This window comes from Caloenas nicobarica, chromosome 10, assembly GCF_036013445.1.
Source record: "Caloenas nicobarica isolate bCalNic1 chromosome 10, bCalNic1.hap1, whole genome shotgun sequence".
Taxonomy (NCBI): domain Eukaryota; kingdom Metazoa; phylum Chordata; class Aves; order Columbiformes; family Columbidae; genus Caloenas; species Caloenas nicobarica.
This window is the reverse complement of record NC_088254.1, coordinates 23,992,826-24,015,557: the sequence shown is the minus strand read 5'-3', so window position 1 is coordinate 24,015,557 and position 22,732 is coordinate 23,992,826. Positions and strand designations below refer to the sequence as shown.

At 44.1% G+C, this 22,732-nt stretch overlaps 2 protein-coding genes across 2 annotated transcripts in view; both read right to left on the bottom strand.

Annotated features, from left to right (window-relative positions):
* Nucleotides 1-659: 659 nt before the first annotated feature.
* Nucleotides 660-8,517, bottom strand: LOC135992738 (DNA-directed RNA polymerase II subunit GRINL1A-like). Its single transcript, XM_065642104.1, has 4 exons — nucleotides 8,369-8,517; nucleotides 6,955-7,653; nucleotides 5,390-5,612; nucleotides 660-4,442 (listed from the first exon to the last, which is right to left on the bottom strand). Exons 1-4 carry the CDS (start codon nucleotides 8,461-8,463, stop codon nucleotides 4,305-4,307), a joined length of 1,155 nt encoding a protein of 384 aa, XP_065498176.1. The 5' UTR covers nucleotides 8,464-8,517; the 3' UTR covers nucleotides 660-4,304.
* Nucleotides 8,518-13,458: 4,941 nt separating this feature from the next.
* The window catches only part of IQGAP1 (IQ motif containing GTPase activating protein 1), a 72,866-nt gene continuing 63,592 nt past the window's right edge, over nucleotides 13,459-22,732 (bottom strand). Inside the window, exons 33-38 of the mRNA XM_065642103.1 lie at nucleotides 21,490-21,577; nucleotides 20,850-21,062; nucleotides 19,613-19,779; nucleotides 18,535-18,657; nucleotides 17,532-17,640; nucleotides 13,459-15,793 (exon numbers count right to left, since the gene is read on the bottom strand). Of these exons, the coding sequence (XP_065498175.1) occupies nucleotides 15,680-15,793; nucleotides 17,532-17,640; nucleotides 18,535-18,657; nucleotides 19,613-19,779; nucleotides 20,850-21,062; nucleotides 21,490-21,577 (814 nt within the window). The 3' untranslated portion in view covers nucleotides 13,459-15,679. The remainder of the gene's footprint in view (nucleotides 15,794-17,531; nucleotides 17,641-18,534; nucleotides 18,658-19,612; nucleotides 19,780-20,849; nucleotides 21,063-21,489; nucleotides 21,578-22,732) is intronic.

Below are 22,732 nucleotides of genomic sequence, written 5' to 3'. Positions count from 1 at the left end.
TTGGGCGCAAGGGCACAGTGCTGGCTCATGGTCATCCCGCTGTGCAGGAACATGCAGTAATTAATTAACTTCTTCTGAATTGCATGTTCACAACTACCAGGATGAAGTAAGGATATTACTACCTTTTAAAACAATCACTGTGTCAAAGTGCCACTGCCTGATTACATACTTAAATAATTTTGTAGCTCCTTTCAAACGTGCTTTGCTTCATTGTTGAGAAAAAGTGTATTATTAAATATTTATAAAAGCAAGAGATGTATTTTAGTTATCGTCAAAGTGTACAATACAAAATTAAGCAATAGAAATTATTTGCAAAATTTTTTTTTAATGTCTTCTGCTATTTTATAGGATATTGGGGATAGGCACTTGGTAATATTATATATATCATATCTGCTCCAAATGAGTTCCACACAGGTTAGGAGATGTACAAATACTTTAGGACTACAGACATCCAAACTGAGGGAAATGTGCAAATGCAGAGTTTACTGAAACTGATCTGTTTCACAAAATTGAAAAAATGCCTTTGAATATGAAAGCATATGTGCCTCACTGTTTTTGTGTCTGCTGGTACACTTATAAATACTACAGTATGCAGTTAAATTATAAATTGTAAAAGAACTAGATAAGTTGTCATTTTTATTTAATCATATTGTGATTTAACGGTAAAACCATGTAAAATATTTTAAATTCACAGTACACATATAACATGTCATATTATTGCATATTAAAAATAAACATAAGACCCAGAAAACAGCTTGAAGCCATTTACAACATATCTTCTAACAAAATGCAATAATTAAAAAGTGCTTTTGTATTAGCTCTCAGACTTGCAGCACACCATTTAAGCTCTGTCTCTGTGCCATCTTTCAGACCTGCAAAATTGCCCAGCTTCAAGTCTTACAGATCTTTTCTCATCCATTAGCATTCCCAGAAGTTTTCTTTCCATACATGACAATTGTTTCCTAAGCCCATCTCTAACGTTTTCCTTGTGGATCACCAAAGCAAAAAGTTCTGGTTTTCTCCAAAATTTAACCGCAAACTTCACGTGGTCAAAACAAAACATTATTCACACGAGGAACTTCAGAAACACATTTTCAGTTCTTTATTTGCTACTGGGTTAACAGCCCACTCCAATAAAACACCCCCAAAAAAAGAGAGCGAGCTCCTCAGTTCTATGTTTTGAAATGTTCTGGAACTGGAAAATGGTGAAATACACAACAGCAATGCCATATTTCATCAGAATTTTAATTCAATATCACTAAACCATTCCAAGATTCATCCTCTTGTTCTCCAGCCTTCCACAAGCTTCTGGATTGCACATCCTCCTCAACACAGGACTCTCTTCATATCTGACTCTTTGCTTTCTTATCACTCACAAAACCTTAATTCAAAGCACACACCTGTGCTCAGAACCTAGGACCAACAACCTCCCATGAAAGCTTCCAGGTTTCGCAAATTCAAATTTTTTGCAAATTTTTCAAACTCATACCTTAAGCTTGGTTTTGCATTCACACAGCACTCTCTTCCACAAGGACTCCTCCAGCACTGTGCTGAGCAGCTGCTAATTGTGTAACAATTATATGATGCACTTAACCTGTTACTGCATTGATTTTTTTAATTATTTTTTTTCTCTTAAGGGGGAAAGTTAGCCCATTCAAGGGATCCACTTTGGCAAAGTCCCAACATGTTGAATGCTATCAAAATACAGATCAAATAAAACTGCCTCTGCTTCACAAAGTTAAGAAAGCAAAAGTAAGACTTAAAAGCACTAAGAAAAAGCATAATTTTAGTTAGCCTAAGAGAGTGGTCAGCAGAAGCGCACATTGAGCTACATTTCAGTAACGTAGAAAACAAACACTTAACTGTGTAGCTTTATGTAAATTCGTTTAGCCCAGAAAAGCTTAAAAAACTCTAAAAGGTGTGACAGCACAGTCAGTACAGGGACAAAGGTGATGATCTTAACAAGGAGGAGAGATGCAAACAGGCCTGGAAGTCATAACTTGTACTTCATGCAACAGCAAAGGGAAAGCCAATACACTTCTGAGGCCTCTTGCCCTTAAGCAGCACAACAGACGGAAATAATGGAAGGACTGACGACCAAACGCAGCTGGACAAGCAGGTGGTAGCACGGACAATAGTGATCTGAGGGATGAACTGCATCCACAAGAGAAGAGAACTTCACTGGCCTGTGGAGTCAAGAGCTGCGCGCAGAAGGAAGACACTGAGGGCAGAAATACATACAGCCGAGGGAGCAGATGGGTCATCAACATGGACACTGAGGCATGAATATGAATGACTGAAAATGTGCCAAAAATAGTGCTGAAAAAGACAAGTGATGGTGAGAAGCTGGGAAGCTGAAGCAGAAGCACAAAAAAGCCCCCCAAAAACAAAAAACCAAACCCACTAACAACAAAAACAAACAAACCAACCCAACAACAACAACAAAACAACTGACCAACCAAAAAAACCATGATAAAGTGGTAAAAAGGAGGCTTTAAGGCCTGGGAGTGGCAAACACCTGCACAGTCTGAAACCAAAATAATAAATAAGAAAGGAAAGCCTCAGTAGAAGAGCAGCTGCGGCAAAAACACATTCAGGTCTCTGCAAGATATTTAAGTGACTGAGGTATGTCCAAGGTGCTCAGTACATGGAGGTATGGAAAGTAAGAGAACATAGCAACAGCAGGAGGATGTGTGACACGTGGTAAAGTTAAATGCAGATAATGGGGAGCAATATGTCATATGAAAGGCAACGGGGGGTGCAGGGATGCAGAATGTGAATTTGCGTCAGTGAAAGGAGATAAGTCTTATGAGGAAAAGGGAAAAGCAGACAGCTGATGAGAAGGCAATGAACAATAAGAACATGAAAACTGTGAGAGGAAAGGGTACATGAAAGAGGCATCACAGATGAGCAACAGATGACCTGGTCAAAAAATACCACATATTAGCTTAGCAACAGTTCCACCTGTCAAACTGCATTGCCAGGGTATGGGCTGTGCCACAGGGACTGCCTGCGAGAGGTTAGAGAGCACTTGGGAGAGAGTTACTGCCTGCCAGTAAAGTGCTGTATGCCCTCAGAAGTGGCAGAGACTTTCATCTCCCTTTTCTAGATGACATCATGCAGCTTTTTGAACGACTTGCATGTGGAGCACCCTTGGTTTCCAGAGGCACCGTTCCTGCAGGAATAAGTCCACATCGAGGGAGAGCCCTGCACACACGGTCGCTGCAGTGTCTCGGAAAACAGATGTTGCCAGGCTATACGAGGAATCTCTGAGGTTTGGGTTTTAGAACTGAACTCATACTAGGGCTGGAATATCCTAGTAAACGGTGGAATAACATTGTGAAACACTTCTCAAGTGTGTTATCTTTCAAAATTAATATTAGAAGGCAGAAAATAAAATTGTAAGGAAGATTTATCTTCAAAGGACAGCTAAAACTGCAAAATACGCAGAACATTTTCTCCAAGAAAACCAGAGGGTGGATCTTTTAATTTACGGTATCAGACTATGAAAAAATTGTATTCCAAAGTGTGAAAGCAGTGTACAAAAATATGGAATAACACCAAGACTTTTAATAAAAATATTAAAGTCTTCAGATTCACTTGATCTCTCGATGTGCTTCCCAGTAATCACCAAAAATGAAACAGCAGAGTTCCTTAAGGCCCAAACAGAATTTGAGTTACAAAACAACTTGAAATTCTTAACCTACTTACAAGGGCGGAAAGTGTTATTTTAAGGTGCAGGCACAGAAACAAGTTCTCATGTGATAAGAAGCTCACTTACAGCCTGTCAAGTATTTATTGTAACTGTCCAGGCATGTATTTTCACCATAAGGTAAAAGCACGATAACCTTAACTAGATAAAGGAAGTATCTCACATTTATACAAGATGAGCTTTCACACATGCAGGCAGTTCATAGACACCTCAGCTTTCTTTATGGACATGTGTGCCAACACCCTTTGCAATCGCATTTCTGCGCAGAAGAAACCTTCTCTTGTAGATGACTCATCATAGCCCGCAAAAGTGTATTAAAGAGCTCACTTTGCTGTAGATGAAAACTATGGAGCACTCCACAAGGATTAACTGCCCCAAGTGCTCCAAAAGCAGTCCCCAGATAACACTGGGGTTACCACTTAATAACACTTACATTAATGAGGTTTGTATTGAACTCTTCCTATAGCTGTGATGTGAAAATTTTAAGAAATAACTGACTAGATCAAGCATTCTCAATATCTAGGTTTGGGGTTTAAGAAGTACTGCATAAAGATCAGTTACATTGCTCATCCTCAGACATCGCTTATTGAATTCAGTCCTCTGCTGAAGAATAATCTTCATCTCTCACTTCTCTGTATTGCATTGAGGCTTTCCCCTCTGGTTCAAACCTGAGCATTTTTATATTCAATCTCTCTGCAAGCTTCTGTGCTGCAAGCTTGGCCTGCATTTCCTACATAAAAGAAAAATAAAAAGGGACACATCTTAGAAAAAGTGTTCATTCATCATTTTTATCCTGCTATACTAAAGTATAAACTTGACATAGTAATATCAGTAATTCCAGAGTGGACCTAATTAAAAGTTTTAGTAACTATTGAAGACATTTCAGGTTTCTTTCACACTTATACATAACTGCACTATTAATACTTGAAGATCTTTTTATAAGAGTTGAAATTCCCCATGTGCCAGTCCTCACCTGTGATACACTACAGTCAGCTTTAACAAACAGCCCACATTGGAGAGCAGCTGTGCACAGTAACTGCGTAGCAATAGCAACACTTGTCATTCAGCAGCCTCCGCAAAAAAACTGTCTCCATTTTCCAAATAAATTACTTCCTTTAAAGTGCCAAGATGACTAAAGTGGCAAGTGCTTTTAAAATCACTTTTACAATAGTGTATAATTGAAACATTAGCTTGGCACTACCTGGAAAGTCAAAATCAGAATCCATTACAACAGAATTTGAAGAACCTCAGAACTAAGATTCTTCAGGCACAGCATAAAGGCAAATCCTGATATTTGCATATTTTAAGAGTAACAAATACTACTAGGCCTTCACTTATGCAAGGGCCAAAAAGTCTTTAAAGACTAATAGGCAAGGTTTACATTTACATTTCTAGTCAGAGGTGAAGTGAGTACAATGAGGTTAGTGTAACACCACACAAAGAGTAACACTGCATTTTATTTCATGCAGGAATAACAGTTTCAAAGAGGATTAATCCATTCTTTCATTATATCATTAGAAGAATCATATACAAGAAAAAGTACCTCTCCTCAAAGCCTGCCCATTTCAATTTCATCCTCAAATTCATCAGTATGAAAAGATCCCTTTATGCTTTCTTTTTTTTAAGGAGTGATCCCAAATACATAATTACTTCTCAGACCAAATCTTGAATTCATACCTCATAAGCTTCTTTTTGCTTTATTTGAATTGCTATGGATTCCTCTATGGATAATAGCTTAGCAGGGGAATGGTGAAGTGGTGGCAGCCGAGCTGCTGTGATGTCATTCAAATGTTTCTTATCTCTAAGGCGTCTTTCTTCAGTAGTAAGTGGAGAGCCAAATCCCCCAGGCGACTGACTGGATGAGGAACCATGCGATGATCCAATTTGCTCTCCTGATAATCTGGAAGAGATAAAACATAGAAGTTGTGACCCAAATTTGCAGCACAAGGTTGAACAACTTCAGTTCCAAAACTTGAAATTTTCAACACGTAAGAGTTGAAAAGAAACCTGAAGTGTTACGACATCGTGAACAAATAAAAAATAAGCAGCGGTCAGAAAAAGTAAAAATATCTCTCTGCAGAGAGACAGTATCGCAAGTTACTCGTGACAGTAAACAAAAACGGTATGCCCATTAATTAGCAAGCATGAAACAGCAATGCTTTGGGAGGCACACAAAGTATAAACTGCTACTGCTACCAGTACAGTGAATTGTAACTTCTCTAGAGATACAGGAAAAGCAAAAAGCTACCTGCTATTAAAGTTCTACAAGCTCTAGAATCAATCCACTAGAAACTTTTGCCAATGGCTTAATAGTTTTGTAACCTAAGCTACAAAACTCTATGAAGATTCACGGCAATTGTTTCACAGAATCACAGAAAGTTAGGGGTTGGAAGGGACCTCAAAAGATCATCTAGTCCAATCCCCCTGCCAGGGCAGGAACACTTAGATGAGGTTACACAGGAAGGCGTCCAGGTGGGTTTTGAATGTCTCCAGAGAAGAAGACTCCACAACCTCCCTGGGCAGCCTGTTCCAGTGTTCTGTCACCCTCGCTGAGAAGAAGTTTCTTCTCAAATTTAAGTGGAACCTCTTGTGTTCCAGCTTGAACCCATTACCCCTTGTCTTACTGTTGGTTGTCACCGAGAAGAGCCTGGCTCCATCCTCGTGACACCCACCCTTTATATATTTATAAACATTGATGAGGTCACCCCTCAGTCTCCTCTTCTCCAAGCTAAAGAGACCCAGCTCCCTCAGCCTCTCCTCATAAGGGAGATGCTCCACTCCCTTAATCATCTTTGTGGCCCTGCGCTGGACTCTCTCCAGCAGTTCCCTATCCTTCTGGAACCGAGGGGCCCAGAACTGGACACAATATTCCAGATGAGGTCTCACCAGGGCAGAGTAGAGGGGAAGGAGAACCTCTCTCGACCTACTAACCACCCCCCTTCTAATACACCCCAGGATGCCATTGGCCTTCTTGGGCGCAAGGGCACAGTGCTGGCTCATGGTCATCCTGCTGTCCACCAGGACTCCCAGGTCCCTTTCCCCTACACTGCTCTCACCGCTCAATATTGAGATTCTCTAACAGTTAATGCTAAAGAGCCAATACATTAACCTCAAATGTCATATGACTTTAAATGTCTTTAATCACCACAAGAAAATAAACCCACCGTGCTTGTTCTGTACCATTTCCAATTTTATACAAGTCAATTATTTCACAAAAGGTTTTTCTATCCCATAATACTTACACATTTGGTTTAAATTTGCTTTTTTTTAGGACTGGGTTCTTGGCTCTAGACTCTAGAACTTCAATGTAATGTGGTGTCTTGGGGTGCAGGCTTCCAAAGATATGGCCCTTGCGTTGTTTAGCCACATTCTGCTCTTGTTCCAATACTTTTTCACCATTACTCCCATCCACAATTGTAACTTTTTGAAAGGCATCAACCAGTGTGTCTTTACTGTTGTCCGAAGCAGCTGTACCTTGTGTACCATCCCCAGGATTGCTCTGAGATACCTGCCGATCATCTTCCAGACAACTGCTCGTGGCTGAATTGGAGACAACTTCACAAAAAAGGTTCTGATCTTTTGTAACAGTCTTGTCTTTACCATTTTTCCCCTGAGTCCTTTGATTTTTCAGAGTTGTACTTGTAGCATCTTGCTCAACACATTCTGCCTCCTGCCCTTGGGACGCAATCAAAGAAGCTTCTTTAATGTTGGAGTTTTCATTGAAGGCTGAGGATTTTTCACAGTTTCCTGTGTCCTCATTTAGAATAACTTGATGTTTGCTTGTATTAATCTCCTTCTGTTTCACCTGAAACTCCAACCTGACAGCAGATAACAGCTCAGCCGTCCTTGCTAGTTCTTCCTCTTGTAAAATGGCAAGCGTCAGCTTTTCAGCAAAATCAGAGATCTTCTTACCCTTATCTGGAAGCCTAGCGATGAATTTCCTAGGACAAAAAACCAAAACAAAACAGGGTATAAACAATCCTATTTCAATGTGATGTACAGAACTATGTTATTAGAATAGCTAATGTGGTAGGTGTCTCATTCTAATGTTGTTTCTTATTTACATCCTAGATTTCTGAAAAGTGTTAAGATGCAAAGGGCCTGCAGCCTCAGATGTATATTGTGATAAAGCAACTATTATGTTCTTACTGCTCAAAGATGCAACTGCTGCTCTGAAAAATGCAACGTGTAAATATTTAGTATTTTCACCAAACTAGTGTACACTGATTTTTCTGTCCACATTCCCTGAAATAGCCACCCAGCGATGACAGCCCACAGGGCTGTAAAGCCACACGGTGCATCATCTGAGCGCTGTCCCCCGGCTGTGACCGGTCACAGAATCACAGCATGTCAGGGGTTGGAAGGGCCCTCGAAAGCCCACCCAGTCCAACCCCCCGCCGGAGCAGGAACCCCCGGGTGAGCTCACACGGAACCAGGCGGGTCCGCCGCCCAGGGGCCGCGCCAGAGCCGGCAGCCCCGCAGCTCCCGCTCCGCCGCTGCTGCGGCAGAAGCCGGGAGGCCCCGCGCCCGACGCGCAGCTCCACGAGCCCCCAAAGGCGCTAAACAAGGGGGAGCGGGGCGGCCGCTGCCACCGCCGCGGGGACGGCGAAACGGGCGGGAAGCCCGACCCGCTCCTCGGCGCCCGCCTCTCCTCACCGGTCCGCCAGCAGCCGCTCCTGCCGCCGCAGCATCTCCCGCAGCTCGGGGAGGCTCCGGCCCCGCAGGCCGCCGCCGCCGCCCGCCGCGGCCATGGCGCCCCGCGCCGCCTGTCAGCGGGGCAGCCGCCCGGGCCCCGCGGCGCCGCTTCCGCAGCAACCCGGAGGCCGCCATCTTACCGGAAGCGACGGCAGCCGGCAGGGCCCGACGCGGTCGGAACGCGAAGCCGACACGGGCGCGCCTGAGCGGGGAGCCGCCCCCGGGCGGGCGGGGGGAACGGGAGGAACGGCCGAGTGACGGGCGGGAGCGGGACGGGGGCGGGACGGGGAGTCACTCCCAGGGCGGGGACTCGATGCCGCCACGCGCGTCTAAGATCACGTCGGGCATTTGTTTTCTGTGGGCTCAGGCAGCTGTTGCAAAGGGCAGTGGGTGCGTTACGCGCAGCGTCATCCCCGCATCACAAAATCCTTCCTATAGAAATTGAGTTTGATTCAAGAAACATCTTCACACTCGGCCGGGCATAAGAAGCCGTGCGGGGCAGAGGCACACTGCTGTCTGACTCTATGCTGTCCTACACTATGTTCAAAAAGCAGCAAAAGCTTACATGTTGCTAACGTTAACTATTTTACAATTTCAGAGATCAAAGCCATGCCATTTCCATGTGTTTGAGTAGCTTTTAGCAGGGTATCACTTTCTATTTAGGACTCAGGGTTTAACTTTTAGAGATCTGTTAAAGTTTTCTTTACATGGTGTTTATTTTTAACGTGTTTACATGTGATACGGAGACTGAAGATAAAAATTCAGGCTGTAATATAACATTGGCCTGCTTATTCTAAACTCTCCTAAGTGCCATGAGCTTTAGTAAGTCCATCTTATAGAATAAGGTAGTTCCCAGGTCGCAGATGTCCGCCTTTTAAAGCTGATCCCAGGGGAGGTTTCTTGATCCAAGTAAGACTGAAGAGGCCCATTGCTCAGAGGTGGTTTTATGAACAGAGGGGTACCCCGGAGGGGCCGGAGGGAGAAGCGTTTTAAGCTGGCTGCCCGCTCCTTGTCTGCTCAGCTGGAAGGTGGCTGGAAAGGCTGAGGGCCAGGGGAAATTCGATTAATCAAATAGGCAGCTACCCATGGAATAAACACCACGACCAGGGGGAGAAAAGCCAAGGTAAGGGACTAGCTGAAGAGACCACTTCACTGTCTGTCACACACAACCTGGATCACCTCCCGGGGAAGATCAGTCAGGGAGTTCTCGCCAGGAGATCACTCACGGTTAGAGGACACAAGTTCTCTGAACTGCTCCCTCTGTAATGCAGGCTTAAGTAATGCCATCCATGTAACATTTCTGCATCTTGCAGAAAGAACACTTTATCTTGCTTTTAGGCTCTTCCTCTTGTGCAGGTTGGGGAAATTGGGAAGGCTGGGCATGGAAACAGCACCGCTCCTGCCTGCCTGCAACCCAGAGTCTGGAAGGAACCATCTCATCAGACCATTGCTCCGCACTTACAGTTCAACTGCTGTTATTACATGTACAGAAAAATAATGCTGGTGTTTGCAGTGGGTTTCAGCTTATGTGCTAAACTGCATAAACACATAAAAATAGAGAAAAAAACCCCACGAGAATAAAGTCCTAATAACATGGCTGCTGGGAATCATGACTGACCATTCTGTAGCCTGGATGGGACACTGTTCACCAAGTGTGTATTTGTCCAGGGGCACTGGGAAGGAACATTGTTCATCTTTACAGCTTGGCAGTGTTAGGTTCTGGAATACCAGAGTCTCTACAGGTAACACACAGCTCCAGAATGATGAACACATAGCTGAAATTTGGAAGGTGCCAGAACAAATAAATTCTTGTTTATGGAGAGATGGGCAGCACCTAGATAAAATTCAATCTAAATAGTATCCATTTAGATACAAATGTGAAGAAGGAAAAATAGATTTAAGCTTTCTAAGTCTAGGAGCAGAAGTATGGAACACTTGTGGGACCGAGGACAATTACATACTTAGGCATTGCTTGCCCTGGGGCAAAATACAGGTGTGTGGGCAAATCCCCGGTAGCCACACTCTGAACATGAGTAATCAGCAACACCCACTGCGAGTTCAGCCTCAGGACTTTGCTGCTGCTCCTCTCGGGAGACTGATACACTGTCATTCTTTGCGGCACACAGCCATGTTTTCAGCATTTTCCTCAGAGCGCGCTTGGCCTTTTTGATTAGAGGCTTTATTTTGTGTCACTTTCTTTAATATTTTGATCGATATTAATGTGAGTTAAGCATATAACAAAACTGTGGTTTGGTTTGTGGTGTTGGTTGGTTGGTTGGTTTGGGGTTTTTTAATGATTTCTTACGTAACTTCCTCACTTAGGACATTATCTCAAGGGCTATTATTAGATACAGTTTTCAGTCAGTCTGTTTTCTGTCACTAGATATCTAGAGTTAAATATTAATTTATTCTGCAATAGCATGGCTGGAATTACTAAGCAATTTAGTATTATTTCTAAAAGACAATTAAAATATTAGAATGACAATGAAGAAAATAAATCAGGTATTCTAACAAAAAAAAAATAATCCACATTAAAAAACAACACAAAGATGTGACCCTGGAGTATTCACCTTCGTATATAGTGTAGCAAAAAAGAAAGGTATTCAAATAACTAAGTAACTTATTCTAATACAGATTTTTTAAATAGATCACACCCATTACAAGGAACATTGCAAGAGATGTTTACGTCTGAATTTTTAGTGTTTCTGTTTTATCAATGCCAGTTACAACTCAACTGATGTATTCTAGTCACATGACATTTCAGGGGAGATGGCCATGAAGTACAACTGGCTACGTTTTTTCAGGTGAAAAAATTTCCTGTCAGAAATATATGAGTCTGCCCAAAATTTGCATTAAAAATAACATCCTTCCTTCCTTTTCTGTTACAGGTATCATTCGTGTTGCCCTTTTCCCATTTCCTCATTCTTCTTTTCTCTTGGAAAAGGTGCAAAAGAGAGACGCGGCAGGAAAGCGCCCCTGTCGCAGGGATGGCCGCAAGTCCCGAAAACGAACACCGCCGCCCGCCAGCCCGGTGCCGGAAGGCTAACGCGCCCGGCTTGCTCTGCTGGCCGACGGCACCCGGAGGCAGCGCCTCTGAGTCCCGACCCCAGCTGTCCCCGGCCCGCGGCAGCACGCAAGCACGCGATCGGCCCGCTCTGCACTTGAATTGCCATTCCCTCCGCCCATCGCCTCCCCGCCCGGAGCGCAAAGCCACGCGCATATTGGGTGCGAGGTCTCGCGCTGTCTTTTTGTGTGTGCGTTTTCTTTTTCTTTCTCTTGTGCCACGTTGTCCAGAAAGGGGAAGCTGAGCGCGTGGGTGCCACGGCTCCACGGGGCTCCTCTCCACGGGGAGGGCGCTCGGGCCGGGAAGGACCCTGAGCCTGGCGTGGGTGGACACACCCAATCGCACGTACAGACGCAGAACCCGCCGGGCCTCGCCCTGAGCTTCCGCACTTCCGCCAAAGCGGCACCCCACTCGCCACGCCGCCGAGCCTGCAACCGCACCTTAGCTCTGTTTTTAAACATCCCCCTGACAAAAGGGGGCTGCGCCGCTCCCGGAGAGACTGCAATACCGGGAATGGGCGCTGCACCGGAGACACGGCTCCAGGCCACAGACCTTTAGCCCACCTGCCCTAAGAGTCACACGCCTCTCACCAGCTTCGCGAGCTCGGCCATGAGGGCAGGAGGGGGAAACCTAACTAAACACCTCCCCACCGCACTGGCCCATCCCGTTCCTCCCGTTCCAACGTCACGGTCACCCTCGCCACGCCCGCACTCACCCGACGCCTATTTTGCCGCTCCGTTCCCCTCGCTCCCTCCCACCGTCCCGCCGCGCTCAGCGGGCACCGACACCTGGCGGGAGGTTCCCGCCTGTCACCTCATGCCCCTCTGCCGGCTCCGGGGACCTCACCAAGGACTGCCCTGCCCTGAACCGCCTGCCTCCAGATCCCCGGGAGCCGGCCGCAGCGAGAGCTCCGCAGCCTCCCGTCCCTCGCCCCGACGCCCGTCCCGTTCATTCCGGGTACCCCCCCGAGACACCACGGACACGCTTGCCAGGGAGCTAGCTATTCCAACTGGATTGAGTCGGCGCGCTCTCATTGGCTGCTTTCCACCCCACCGCGCTGCCCTCCTATTGGATGCTCCTTCCCGCGCTCCGCCCCCACAAGCCCGCGCCTGCGCCGGACCTGACTGAGGACTGCGCCCATTTGGGCATGCGCAGTAGGGACTTCACAAGCACCGCCCCTTCGCCACCCTCATTGGCTGCCTACGCACGTCAATCGCCATTCTCGCCGCCTATCAGCGCTCCGCCCCTCAACCTTGCTCGCGCCGTCTGATTGGCCCGCTCTGCATCCTCACTCGCCTGCTCGCCGCCCTGCGGGGACCCCGAGCGCATTTGGCCGTGCAGCTTCAAAGATGGAAACTAAAAAGTAAAGAACAAACCGCGGTCATTCGCTTATACTAAAAAGGTGTGCGGATGGCTACGTACACCAGAAAAAACCCTTATCCTTCATTTTCCTCTGGCACTAAAATTGCATAGGTGTGAACTCGTCAAATTAAACCATCCATCTCCCAGACACACGCTTCGAACTTGACTACGGTGGGTTTCTGTTTGCCTCACATCGACCGACTTCCACATTTGTGAGGAAACAAATTCATTTCCACCAGCCTCCGGCAGGCAGGAGATGCACCTGTAATCTAAAGGCCTTACTGTTGACCCTAGCTGAATCAAAAGACATTTCTGTTAATTGAGAATGAGACGCCATCAAGGACTGACTACAGCTTGTCCTAAGGGGATGGGGCTGAAATGTTCTGGGAGGGTGGGAGACGTGGGTCCCTGCGGGTGCTGCCCGGCCCGCATCAGGGGTTCCACACCGGCACCGGCTGCGTTGTGTCCGGCGTTGTTTCCTCGCCCCGGGCAGGAGAACGGCCCAGAGGATGCGCAGAGGACGGGAGGCGCCAAGCGATGGTGCGTCCAGCCGCATGTTGGTGGCTGCTGCCTGCGGCCAGGACCAAGCACGAACCCGTGGGGACAAATGACTTTTACTTAGAGATGAGTTACAAAGGCAGATTTTACTAGAAAAGAAGACAGACTTTGTACTTGTAGCTATTCCCGTGGTAAATACAGTGGTGTAATGGAGTAAGCAAAGCTAAACCACCAGTAAATTATAAAATAAAAGTGCCGAGAGAGGCTCTTTTAGTAGAGTTTTTCCTTTAAAACACCCTCCGCAGTTCCATACTGTTGCTCAGCTAAAATGAGTAGATTCCCATTTCGTTTTTGTTGTTTTGTTTTTCAATTTTTTGCCAAAACCCTGTTTTTTCAATAGGCGTAGGCAACAACAGAATTATTTTTATGTCATGGAGTAAGGACTCTTTCCCTACAGGTACTACATGGGCCCCTAACACCTCATCAGCTTGTCCCTAAATCCCAGCTGGGTTACGGTTGAAATTTATTTGGCACACATTGAAAAGTATTAAAAATATTCATTTAAAAAAGGAGGGGAATTATAAATCCCTGTGGCTTGAGAGCTTGCAGAATACAGCTGCATTTTCCTAACAATTATTTGATGACATCCTACCATTATTCTCATCATCCTCTAATCAAAGGATTCAATTTTTTAAGTCCTTCTGGGATGTAGCAAATTCAGAGACAGGAGAAAAACACCAAACCAAACCACAAAGACCAAAAAAAATCCAAACACAAAAACCCAAGGCAAGACCTTGATCCCATTTCAGACCAGTTTGTCAGGTATCAGTGAAATCCAGGTCTAAGGTATCTCCATTTCCTGTGATCTGGACCATAAAGATCTTTCTTGGGTTTGGCAAGTAATTTTTGTTATTGAGTTGGACTGAACATGCACCAGCACTAAAATATGTTTAAATACTGTCTACATAGCAGTAGGTTGAAATAAACATTTGCTACCAAGAGGATTGCAGAAAAGTTATCCTCATGGATGTAGACATTTCAAACACTATGAGTGTCTTTCATCAGAAAAAAAAAAAAAAATCTAAGCTGAAATAACCAGCTCAGAGTAGACTGGAGATAAAGCAGTTCAGCTAAACTCAGTAACCTGAACGAACAACAAGTGATCTACAAATAACTTGAAATTTGCAATTAAGAGATATCTTTTTTCTAAAAAATGAAAATGTGAAGAAAAAATTGGAGAGCTGGAGCAACCGAAAAATTTAAATGTCAGATTTTTTTTTTTAAGAGTCTCTGCATTTTTATTGGATATAGCAGAACAGCCAGAACCACCACCAAGGTGGAAAAAAACCAAAACCACAAAGTAGTAAAAGAAATGGAAATCTGAGTATGGCTACAAAAATTTAACTTTTTAAAAGCTAACCTATTTAAGATAGTCTTCTTCCTTTGACAAGTCTGCAGGTAGAGCCTAACATTTATTGCATCAGATACAGATATATAGAACATTGCTCTAATCTGGAAAAAGTGTTATTTTTACATTTCAAATGCTATGTAAGCAAGATTAAAAGTTAACATATCTCAAAAATTTTTTAAAGTTTCTCTGCCCTTCCCCAAAAGCCTTCTGTTCAACCACAAGCACTAGTAAATATATTCCATGGTCTCTCTGTTTAAGAGATCATCTGTAAATTATTACAGTGTGATAAACAGAAACAAATCAAGATAAATGAGACACTAAAGCATTTCTATGTGGCTATTATACAAAATCATGATCAGTTCAGCAACCCTTTGTGACGCTGATTCCCCAGAGGACAGCAGTTCTATCCTGGGAATTGGCTGCTGCTGCCACCACCATTGCAAGCAAATGGATAACCTGGACTTTTACCGGTTTTTTATTTTGGTCATTGCTCTTAGAGAATAACTGAGTCTGAATACAATCTGCAACCCTTTTTTGCTTTCAGGAAGAGGAATACTGACCGCTGTACACTCCCTCTTTGCACAGGCAACAAGAATTCGATCCTCAAGAAGCACATCATTAGGCAAATAAAGCATCCAGATGCCCTAAGTATACTCTAATACTAGTTTAATCCCCAGAGCCATGTAAAAATAAATTTTAAATTAACTGCTTTTCAGGGGACCATCAAAGTTAAAGATCATAAATAAACAAGAAACCAACTCCCTGCAGACTCCATCAGGGTTGTCAATTCACAAGAGGTTCTAAGTCCTCCTTCATGATACATTTGATATACTTTAGCACGGCACGGGCATACACTAACACATAGCTATGGCATTAAAAGTTGTATGTACATGTTCCTATTCAACTCCCCTTTCACAGGCTTGCTGGCAGAGGTTGATTACTTCCCATAAAACTTCTTATTCAGAAGAAAGATCAGAAGGTTGACGTTCACTTTTGCTCTGTCGAACAACTTCATGACCGCAACACCTTCATACTGCAGCTGCAAAAGATCCTGTCAAAGAGAATACCTTTATAAGAGAGGAATCCTCGAGATCTTATAGAGAATATTATACAAGACCCTGTGGTACACCAGGTTTTTGAGGAATATCTATCACAAAGTACATGGCATAAGATAGAAAACCAAGAGTCATTAAAGATCTGCTCCTACTGCATAAAAAAATAGTCGGTCTGAGGCCTTTAAGATGTTAATTTTTTATCTGTGTTTATAAAAAAAATTACAAAAGAGGGCACCAATATTATAGAACACCATTCTGAGAAAGCCAAATTTCAGATCTAGCCATCTGCAGGCCTTTCATTTGCACAGGAGTCATAAAGGAATTGTAACATTTAGAACGGGTCTCCTATGTGCCTAATTATATTATGTACCCATGGAACAGTACAACATCCCACAGCATCATTTTCTAAAAATCTTAGTTGTCACAGGTCATGGTGAGGTAGTTTAGAGCACAGCTAAACTGCAGAGAAAGAAATGGCATCTCTCTTAGGACGACGTACACGGTGCCGATTCAGTCCCTCGGTGTTTCATCAGGCAGCATTTCTAGTTACACTTTGCTCCCATCAGTGATGCACCTGACAGAGCAATGTGACCCCCTGGCACTGATTTAGATCAGCAATTAATTTCTTGCAGCAAGCCCACTCCTGAACAACACGTGCTGGAGAAGGCGTTCAGATAGTGTTACTGCAGGGAAATGCGTGTGTGTTCCAAAATCTGAATCCAGCTCCTGCAGCTGTCGAGCCTGAGCAACACTGAAGTAAATAATCATAAAGCTATTTCTTCTGCTTTCTGCAAAAATTTTGGCAATGGCAATGCAAATGTTTTTAACTGATGCCACTGTTAATGCTATAGTTGGATGACCCACAGCAGTTCCCTTGTTGCTGTGCTCTCAGAACATCTGCTTTTCCAGCAAAGCAGCACTGCAAAGGCATGGCGCTCTAGCAGCACGAGGAGCGAGTGCCCTTGGGCAGCCCCACGAATCAACAAGCTCGTGACCAGCTCCGATGGATCGGGGCTGGAATGAACCGGGGGAGTCCTCAGAGCACAAGCAGCCTGCGCGGGGCAGCTGTCCCTGGAGCCACCGAGGTGGTGCAGACATCGCAATGCAAGGGGCTCCTGCACACAACCTGTTTCAAGACCCCTGAGGCATCCGCAATTAACAAACCAAACGATGCCGAAGTTGGGTGGGAGGTGGGCAGGGACAGCGGTGGAAGAAGGGGACAGAGACACCAGGTGTAATAGTGCTGGTGTGGGAGGAAGAACAGGGAACCGTCTGGGAAACGGTCGGTCAGTATTTCTGCTCCGGCGGCCTGGCCTGAGCGAAGGCCAAGGACTCCCAAGAACGGGACGGCTACAGCAACGGTGAGCGTGGGGTGGCGGAGAGAGAACCGATGCATCAGGAGTGGCTGAAGCCACCACAGCCAAGCCCGGCCGACCACTGCCACAAGCTCCCAGTCTCTGCTACAGCAGGAAATCATTGAAAACGCATGTGTTCATTTTGTGTGTGTCCAGGTAAGTGTAACGAAGAACGCAGACTGACGTCAGGTTGTCACGAGTAAAGAAACAAAAGCAGTCTGAATCCCCCATTTGCATCACATCTGTTTCACCTGCAACACACGGTTTGTTTTTGAGAGCATTCTTCACACCATTCAGGCATGAAATCTGTAATTATTATTTTGATGAAGAGTCTGGCAAGTGGAACTTACATGCCACTATTAACTAGGACAGTTCTTACCTGATAATGTAACATAAAGGTTTCCATCTGTACCCCCATGAATTTTGCTTTAACCTCAAAATCTCCTACTTCTTCTGTCGGGCTGATTTCAAATATCACGTTTTTAAACCTATGGAATTTAAGAAATTAAAAACCACAGTTCATTACGAAACATGCGATTCCTACTGAAACAGGGAGAGAATATGACATGAAATCTGAAGGTAAATTTCTAAGAATTCTATTCTTAACTCTTTATTCTATATCCCCATTTAGAATGAGACTGTAAAAGCCTACTAGGCTCAATACAACAATGAATGGAAGCCTAATGGATTCTATGCCCAACAGATTGCACCTTCACACAAGTGTATTAGGAAACACGGTAATTTAGCCCATGCTTTAGTGTTGCACATCTGTGCCTCCTTTAGTGCAAAAAGTACAAAATATGATTCAGAGTTGAAAAAAAAAAATCTAGTAACAGGCAACTTCTCTATATTCCACAAAAGATACACCAAGTTCTCAAGGCTAACAAAGTGCAGCTGGACAAACTCAAGCTGGCATTAGGTTGATTTTTTTGAACAGTGAGAGCCATTAAGCACAGTAGCAATTCACATGAAGAGATGCCCAGTGTTCCACGACTGCTGGGGTGACAGGGAAAGGGCAGGGGGGAGGAGAATGTCATGTTTAGATCCTGTTACACTTCTCCACTAAAGACCTGCTTCACTTAACCAGACCAAAAAAAAGGGAACTGAGAAGTGATCACTATGCGAGGTTTCTTGGCCCTGGCATGCCAGCCCAGATTGCCAAAACAATTTATTCAGCTTTAATAGCTAAGCCTACCAACAATGCTAAACTCCAAGAACAAACCCAGAAGACAATCTGCCACGATCTCAAAAGAAGTCTCAAGAGCTTCTGTTCCTCAACTGCCAGCACCTAGACTAGTTCACAAAAACAGACAAGATTTCAACTTACCCATTTTCCTCCGAGAAGGTTATTTAGCTCTAAAGAATTTTAAAAAGATACTCACTGGTTACTTTGCAGGTCCTCAATCTCTAAAAGCACTCCCTTCTCATGAAGTCGAGCTGCTGTATATTTTAGAGAAATCTTTTTACTGTTTTTGCCTTTCATCTCCCGAGGTTTCTTAGACACTCTGAAGAGGAAAAAAAAAAACCCCACAAATGAAAACACAACAACCAACCAAACAAAAAAACCCCAAATGACAAAATAACCCCACAATACACACCAACCAAACAAGATGATCAGTCAAATGAGTAAAGAGATTTCAGACAGCAAACAATGAATCCTATTTAGATGAGGGGACACAACCAGTGTAGCTAAGCGGCTCTGACTAATACAGCTGAGAAAGAATATATTTCTACTAGTGAGTTTATCCACAAAGCACTTGTAGCTCAGATCAGATCTTTGATTTTCAACTATTTACCAATAACTCTTACACTACAGGTGAAGAAAAGTACAATAACAATAAAAGCAAACAAACGTAACCACGTCCTAGTTCATAGAAAGCAGCACCACTTGTCTTTAGGCAAAAGCGGTCTGCTGAGAACAGACGTGGGAAGGCTGAGACTACTCGACAACCTCCTTGCCCCAGTTTTCACTGGTAGTTGCTCTTCCCACATCTCCCTGGGGAAGAAGACAACTTTTTTTTCCAGGAATATCAGAATTATCTTGCACTACAACAACTGACTCCATTCAGGATAAAAAGAGGACAATTTGTGATCAATGCTTTCCATGTAGGTAACTGTTATTTTCATTCTCTGCTCCTAGACAGAATGACGGGACCAACTGACAGAGTAGCACGTGCATTATCTGGGCAACCTGCTTCATTTCCACTGGTCTCTCTGCACTCCCCTCTCCCAGAGGAACCCAATTTCTTTCAGGTATGTGTTTCTGACCCCATTCGGGTCACTGTCCTCTCCCCACATCTTCCCACCACTGCTGAAACCCTTTCCCTAGAACTATCACTGTGGTAAAGAGCTTGGCTGAAGAGCTTTGAGCAGATGGCATTATGATTGTTCTTAGCAGCAAACTAGATGTTTTCTGTAAGACGCGCTTCTAGGGCCACAGCGTGGTTCTGAGATACTTACTTGCCCTTGCTGGCCAGGTTATCCAAGCAGGTTTTGATGTAGCTTTTGTAATAATCGACTTGTTCCCCATAAAAAGTAGCTTTGGAGTTCAAGGCAGTGTATGTCTGCTGCAGCTTCACAAGCTCTGCCTTTCTTCTCTGACGGTATCTGCGCTGATTTCGGATATCCTACACCGCAGAGAAAAGACAGGCAGAGACTTCATAGTCATTTGAGCTCTCCAGTTCTCAAGCCCAAAGCACAGAGTATTTGAAACACACCACTGGATTTTGCTCAGTCTTGCTTCATGCTCCAAGCTGGAGCCCTCAGCTGCACTTGCCCCAGTTTAAGTGTCACCACTTCTTCTCTGTGTTGACTATTTTTGGAACTAACCAACTCTACACAGCAGTTCATTTGAACCTTTTGTTGCTCTCTCAAACTTCAATGCTGTCCTAAGTTGCAATGACCAGAGTGGGCACTGACAGTAAGTGACCTAAAATAAGGCAGCAATTCTTGCCACCACTGGGCAGGAAAGGTATCTTACAAATCAAGAACTACGAGCCCAGCAGCACAACCTCCCTGACCTTCTTTCTTAGCCAGCCATCTTTAAGCATACGTTACCTTAATATCTGAACAAAAATATCACATTCAAGTCGACTTCTATTTTCTTTTCTGATACATATTAATGACTGTACAACTAATTCTAATCTGATTCCTAAAGGCGATTATTTATTCACTTTATATACGTAACATTTCCCAAGTAGTTTATCAGTAAACATGTGATATAAAATACATTGTCACTGTATAGCAATGTACAACAGAATTAGATCACTTTTGCAAGTTTTTCTCAGCTTGCCCCTTTACCGTTTTGGTATTCTTGAATGGGCGCATTTAAATGAAAATGGTCAGGATATTTTTAAATTATGGGCAAAACTTCCTCATGTGATCAAGTTTGCAGAGGCGCTACTGAAATTAGTGAAAAGGAGCAGGAAAAAAGATCACACATGAGGACAGCCCCCCCCAACTTTAACGCTTTTCCTTAAAGTGCCTGAGATTCTGGCAACACAGTCATTTGAGAAAATACAAACATCCTACAGAAAAAAGTACTTCCCAAATGCCAAGAGGTGGAAACGCTGCAGCAAAAGTAGGCTTCATCTCTGTAAATTAGCTGCTACAAAACTTAAAACTCATGGCAGTTTCACAATGCTGCAAGCTCTGGGACAACTCCGCTATGATTAATAGGAAAACACGACTGGCATACCTTCGCGATGTCATTGATTAGTTCCTGGTATTTATTTTTTGCATTCACTGTCCCCAGTTCTGTCAACTTCTTCAGGCCTGTCCTGATTTTATCTTTTTTTTCTTGAAGATTTAAGTTGCCATCTTCCTTTACGGACACAGATTTTTTCATCTTATCGGGAGTTTTAGCATCACGAATGGCTCGTTTCTGCATTGCTCTTTGATGTTCTGCTTCCTAGACAAAGAAAACAAAAAATTACAAGTTCATAAACAGATCAATTTTAAGGTGACAAAGAACCAGAAACAGATTGTCTGACCTCTGGCATAACACAGGACAGAGTTTTGCTTGGTCATTCCTGTACTGACTCCAGTGAATCCACATTTGATGAACATGTTCCGTGTGTGGGAACCAGCAGAAGCCTACCTGCCATTCAGAGTGGTCCTCTAGATAAATAGTTTCTAGCAACTACCAGAGGAGTAAGATTCACACATACAACGTATTTCCATTATATTCCCTCCTTATTATTGCTACACACTCTTCCAACATCAGTGGAGACTGCTTCACTGCAATTCATAAATGAGGATTCGCAAGTACATCCACATATATCTAGACAGATGACAATTTCCTAGTCTAAAAAGCATGCAGGTAAACAACTTCGTACTTGCTCTGAGGCAGCTGGAGTTTCCAAGATTTCAGTCAGCGTCTCCCCTGGTTGGAAGCGGATTACATCAACAATTAAACGTTTTGTGCTGCAAAGAAATCAAGAAGAATAGGAGAAAAAAATTAAACTGAAAAACCTTCAATACTGTTCTATTCTGCAATAACAGCAACATTACTGATTTACCTGAAGTCAGATTATCACTGGATGTGTGCTTAGGTAGTCACGGTTAGACCAGACCAGAACACTAAGAAGCATTTTACTTTTTTGACAGTGTCCACAGAAACTGGTTGCCTGAAAGGTTAATCCACGTAGTACACAGGATTTGCTCTGCTGTACCCCCTCAAACAGCAAGAATGTCCCCGCGTGTGTTCCAGGGCAGCCCCAGTACTGCCGCATGGGCCACAAAAGCGGCCGTTCGAAGGGGAAGGGTAGAGCGGGCAGCCGCCACAGCCAATCTGTGCAGCCAGAGAAAATCTATACTGTTATTTATCCACAAGTGCACTTCAGTGCTTTGTAACAGGTATAAGAAAAATCTACGCAGGGCTATTTTCTGACACGTACAGTAACTGAGCCAAAGCAGATCTGCAACTCCAGTCTGGTGACGGGATCGCTCCTCGATCACAGCTGTGATCTAATCACAGCCAGTGCACAACTGAGGCAATTCTGTCCTTGAGCCACCTGATGAAACCAAATAGCACCCTCAGTACTTCACAGTCAGGCTGGAATTACTTCCGGCATTGCACAAAGTGCATCACGTGTATATCTTTCGCATCCTCCACAGCTTACATGACTACCAGCACATCTGGTAAATCTTCACTTCTGAAATCAATGTCACCTTCTTCTGGCAGTTAGGGAAATACTGATGTATCTTTTGAGAAGCCCAGTTAATTTAAAGTTATTTGTGGAGACAAGTTTTTCTTCTGGGAGATCACTGGTCCATCTAGGCGAAGTGTGAGCTGACCCAAAGAATTCTCAGCTAAACCATCCAGTGTCTGAGCAGTAACGCACCAGAGCGGGTAAATACGCATCTGAATGTCAGGTAGCTGCTCTATACATCTCGGCTACAGGGTGTCCTGGTTTTGTTAAAAACAGGTTTCTCTTTTAGTGAATTTCCCTGTCAGCTAAAGTCTTCTTACTAACTGCAGTTTTCCTGAAAGTTAGGTACATGTTTTGGTGGACACAGCAATGGAATGCGAGGTCATTGATAACGATGCATCCTGCGAGATGTGCCAGCAGGAGGCGA

Bases quoted from the DNA above. Each gene is read 5' to 3' on its own strand.
- LOC135992738 (XM_065642104.1), bottom strand. From the start codon at position 8,463: ATGGCCGCGGCGGGCGGCGGCGGCGGCCTGCGGGGCCGGAGCCTCCCC. The intron at 7,654-8,368 runs GTGAGGAGAGGC...TTTTTGTCCTAG, and splicing joins GAGCGGCTGCTGGCGGACCG to GAAATTCATCGCTAGGCTTC. The intron at 4,443-5,389 runs GTATGAATTCAA...TCTTTTATGTAG, and splicing joins AGCAAAAAGAAGCTTATGAG to GAAATGCAGGCCAAGCTTGC.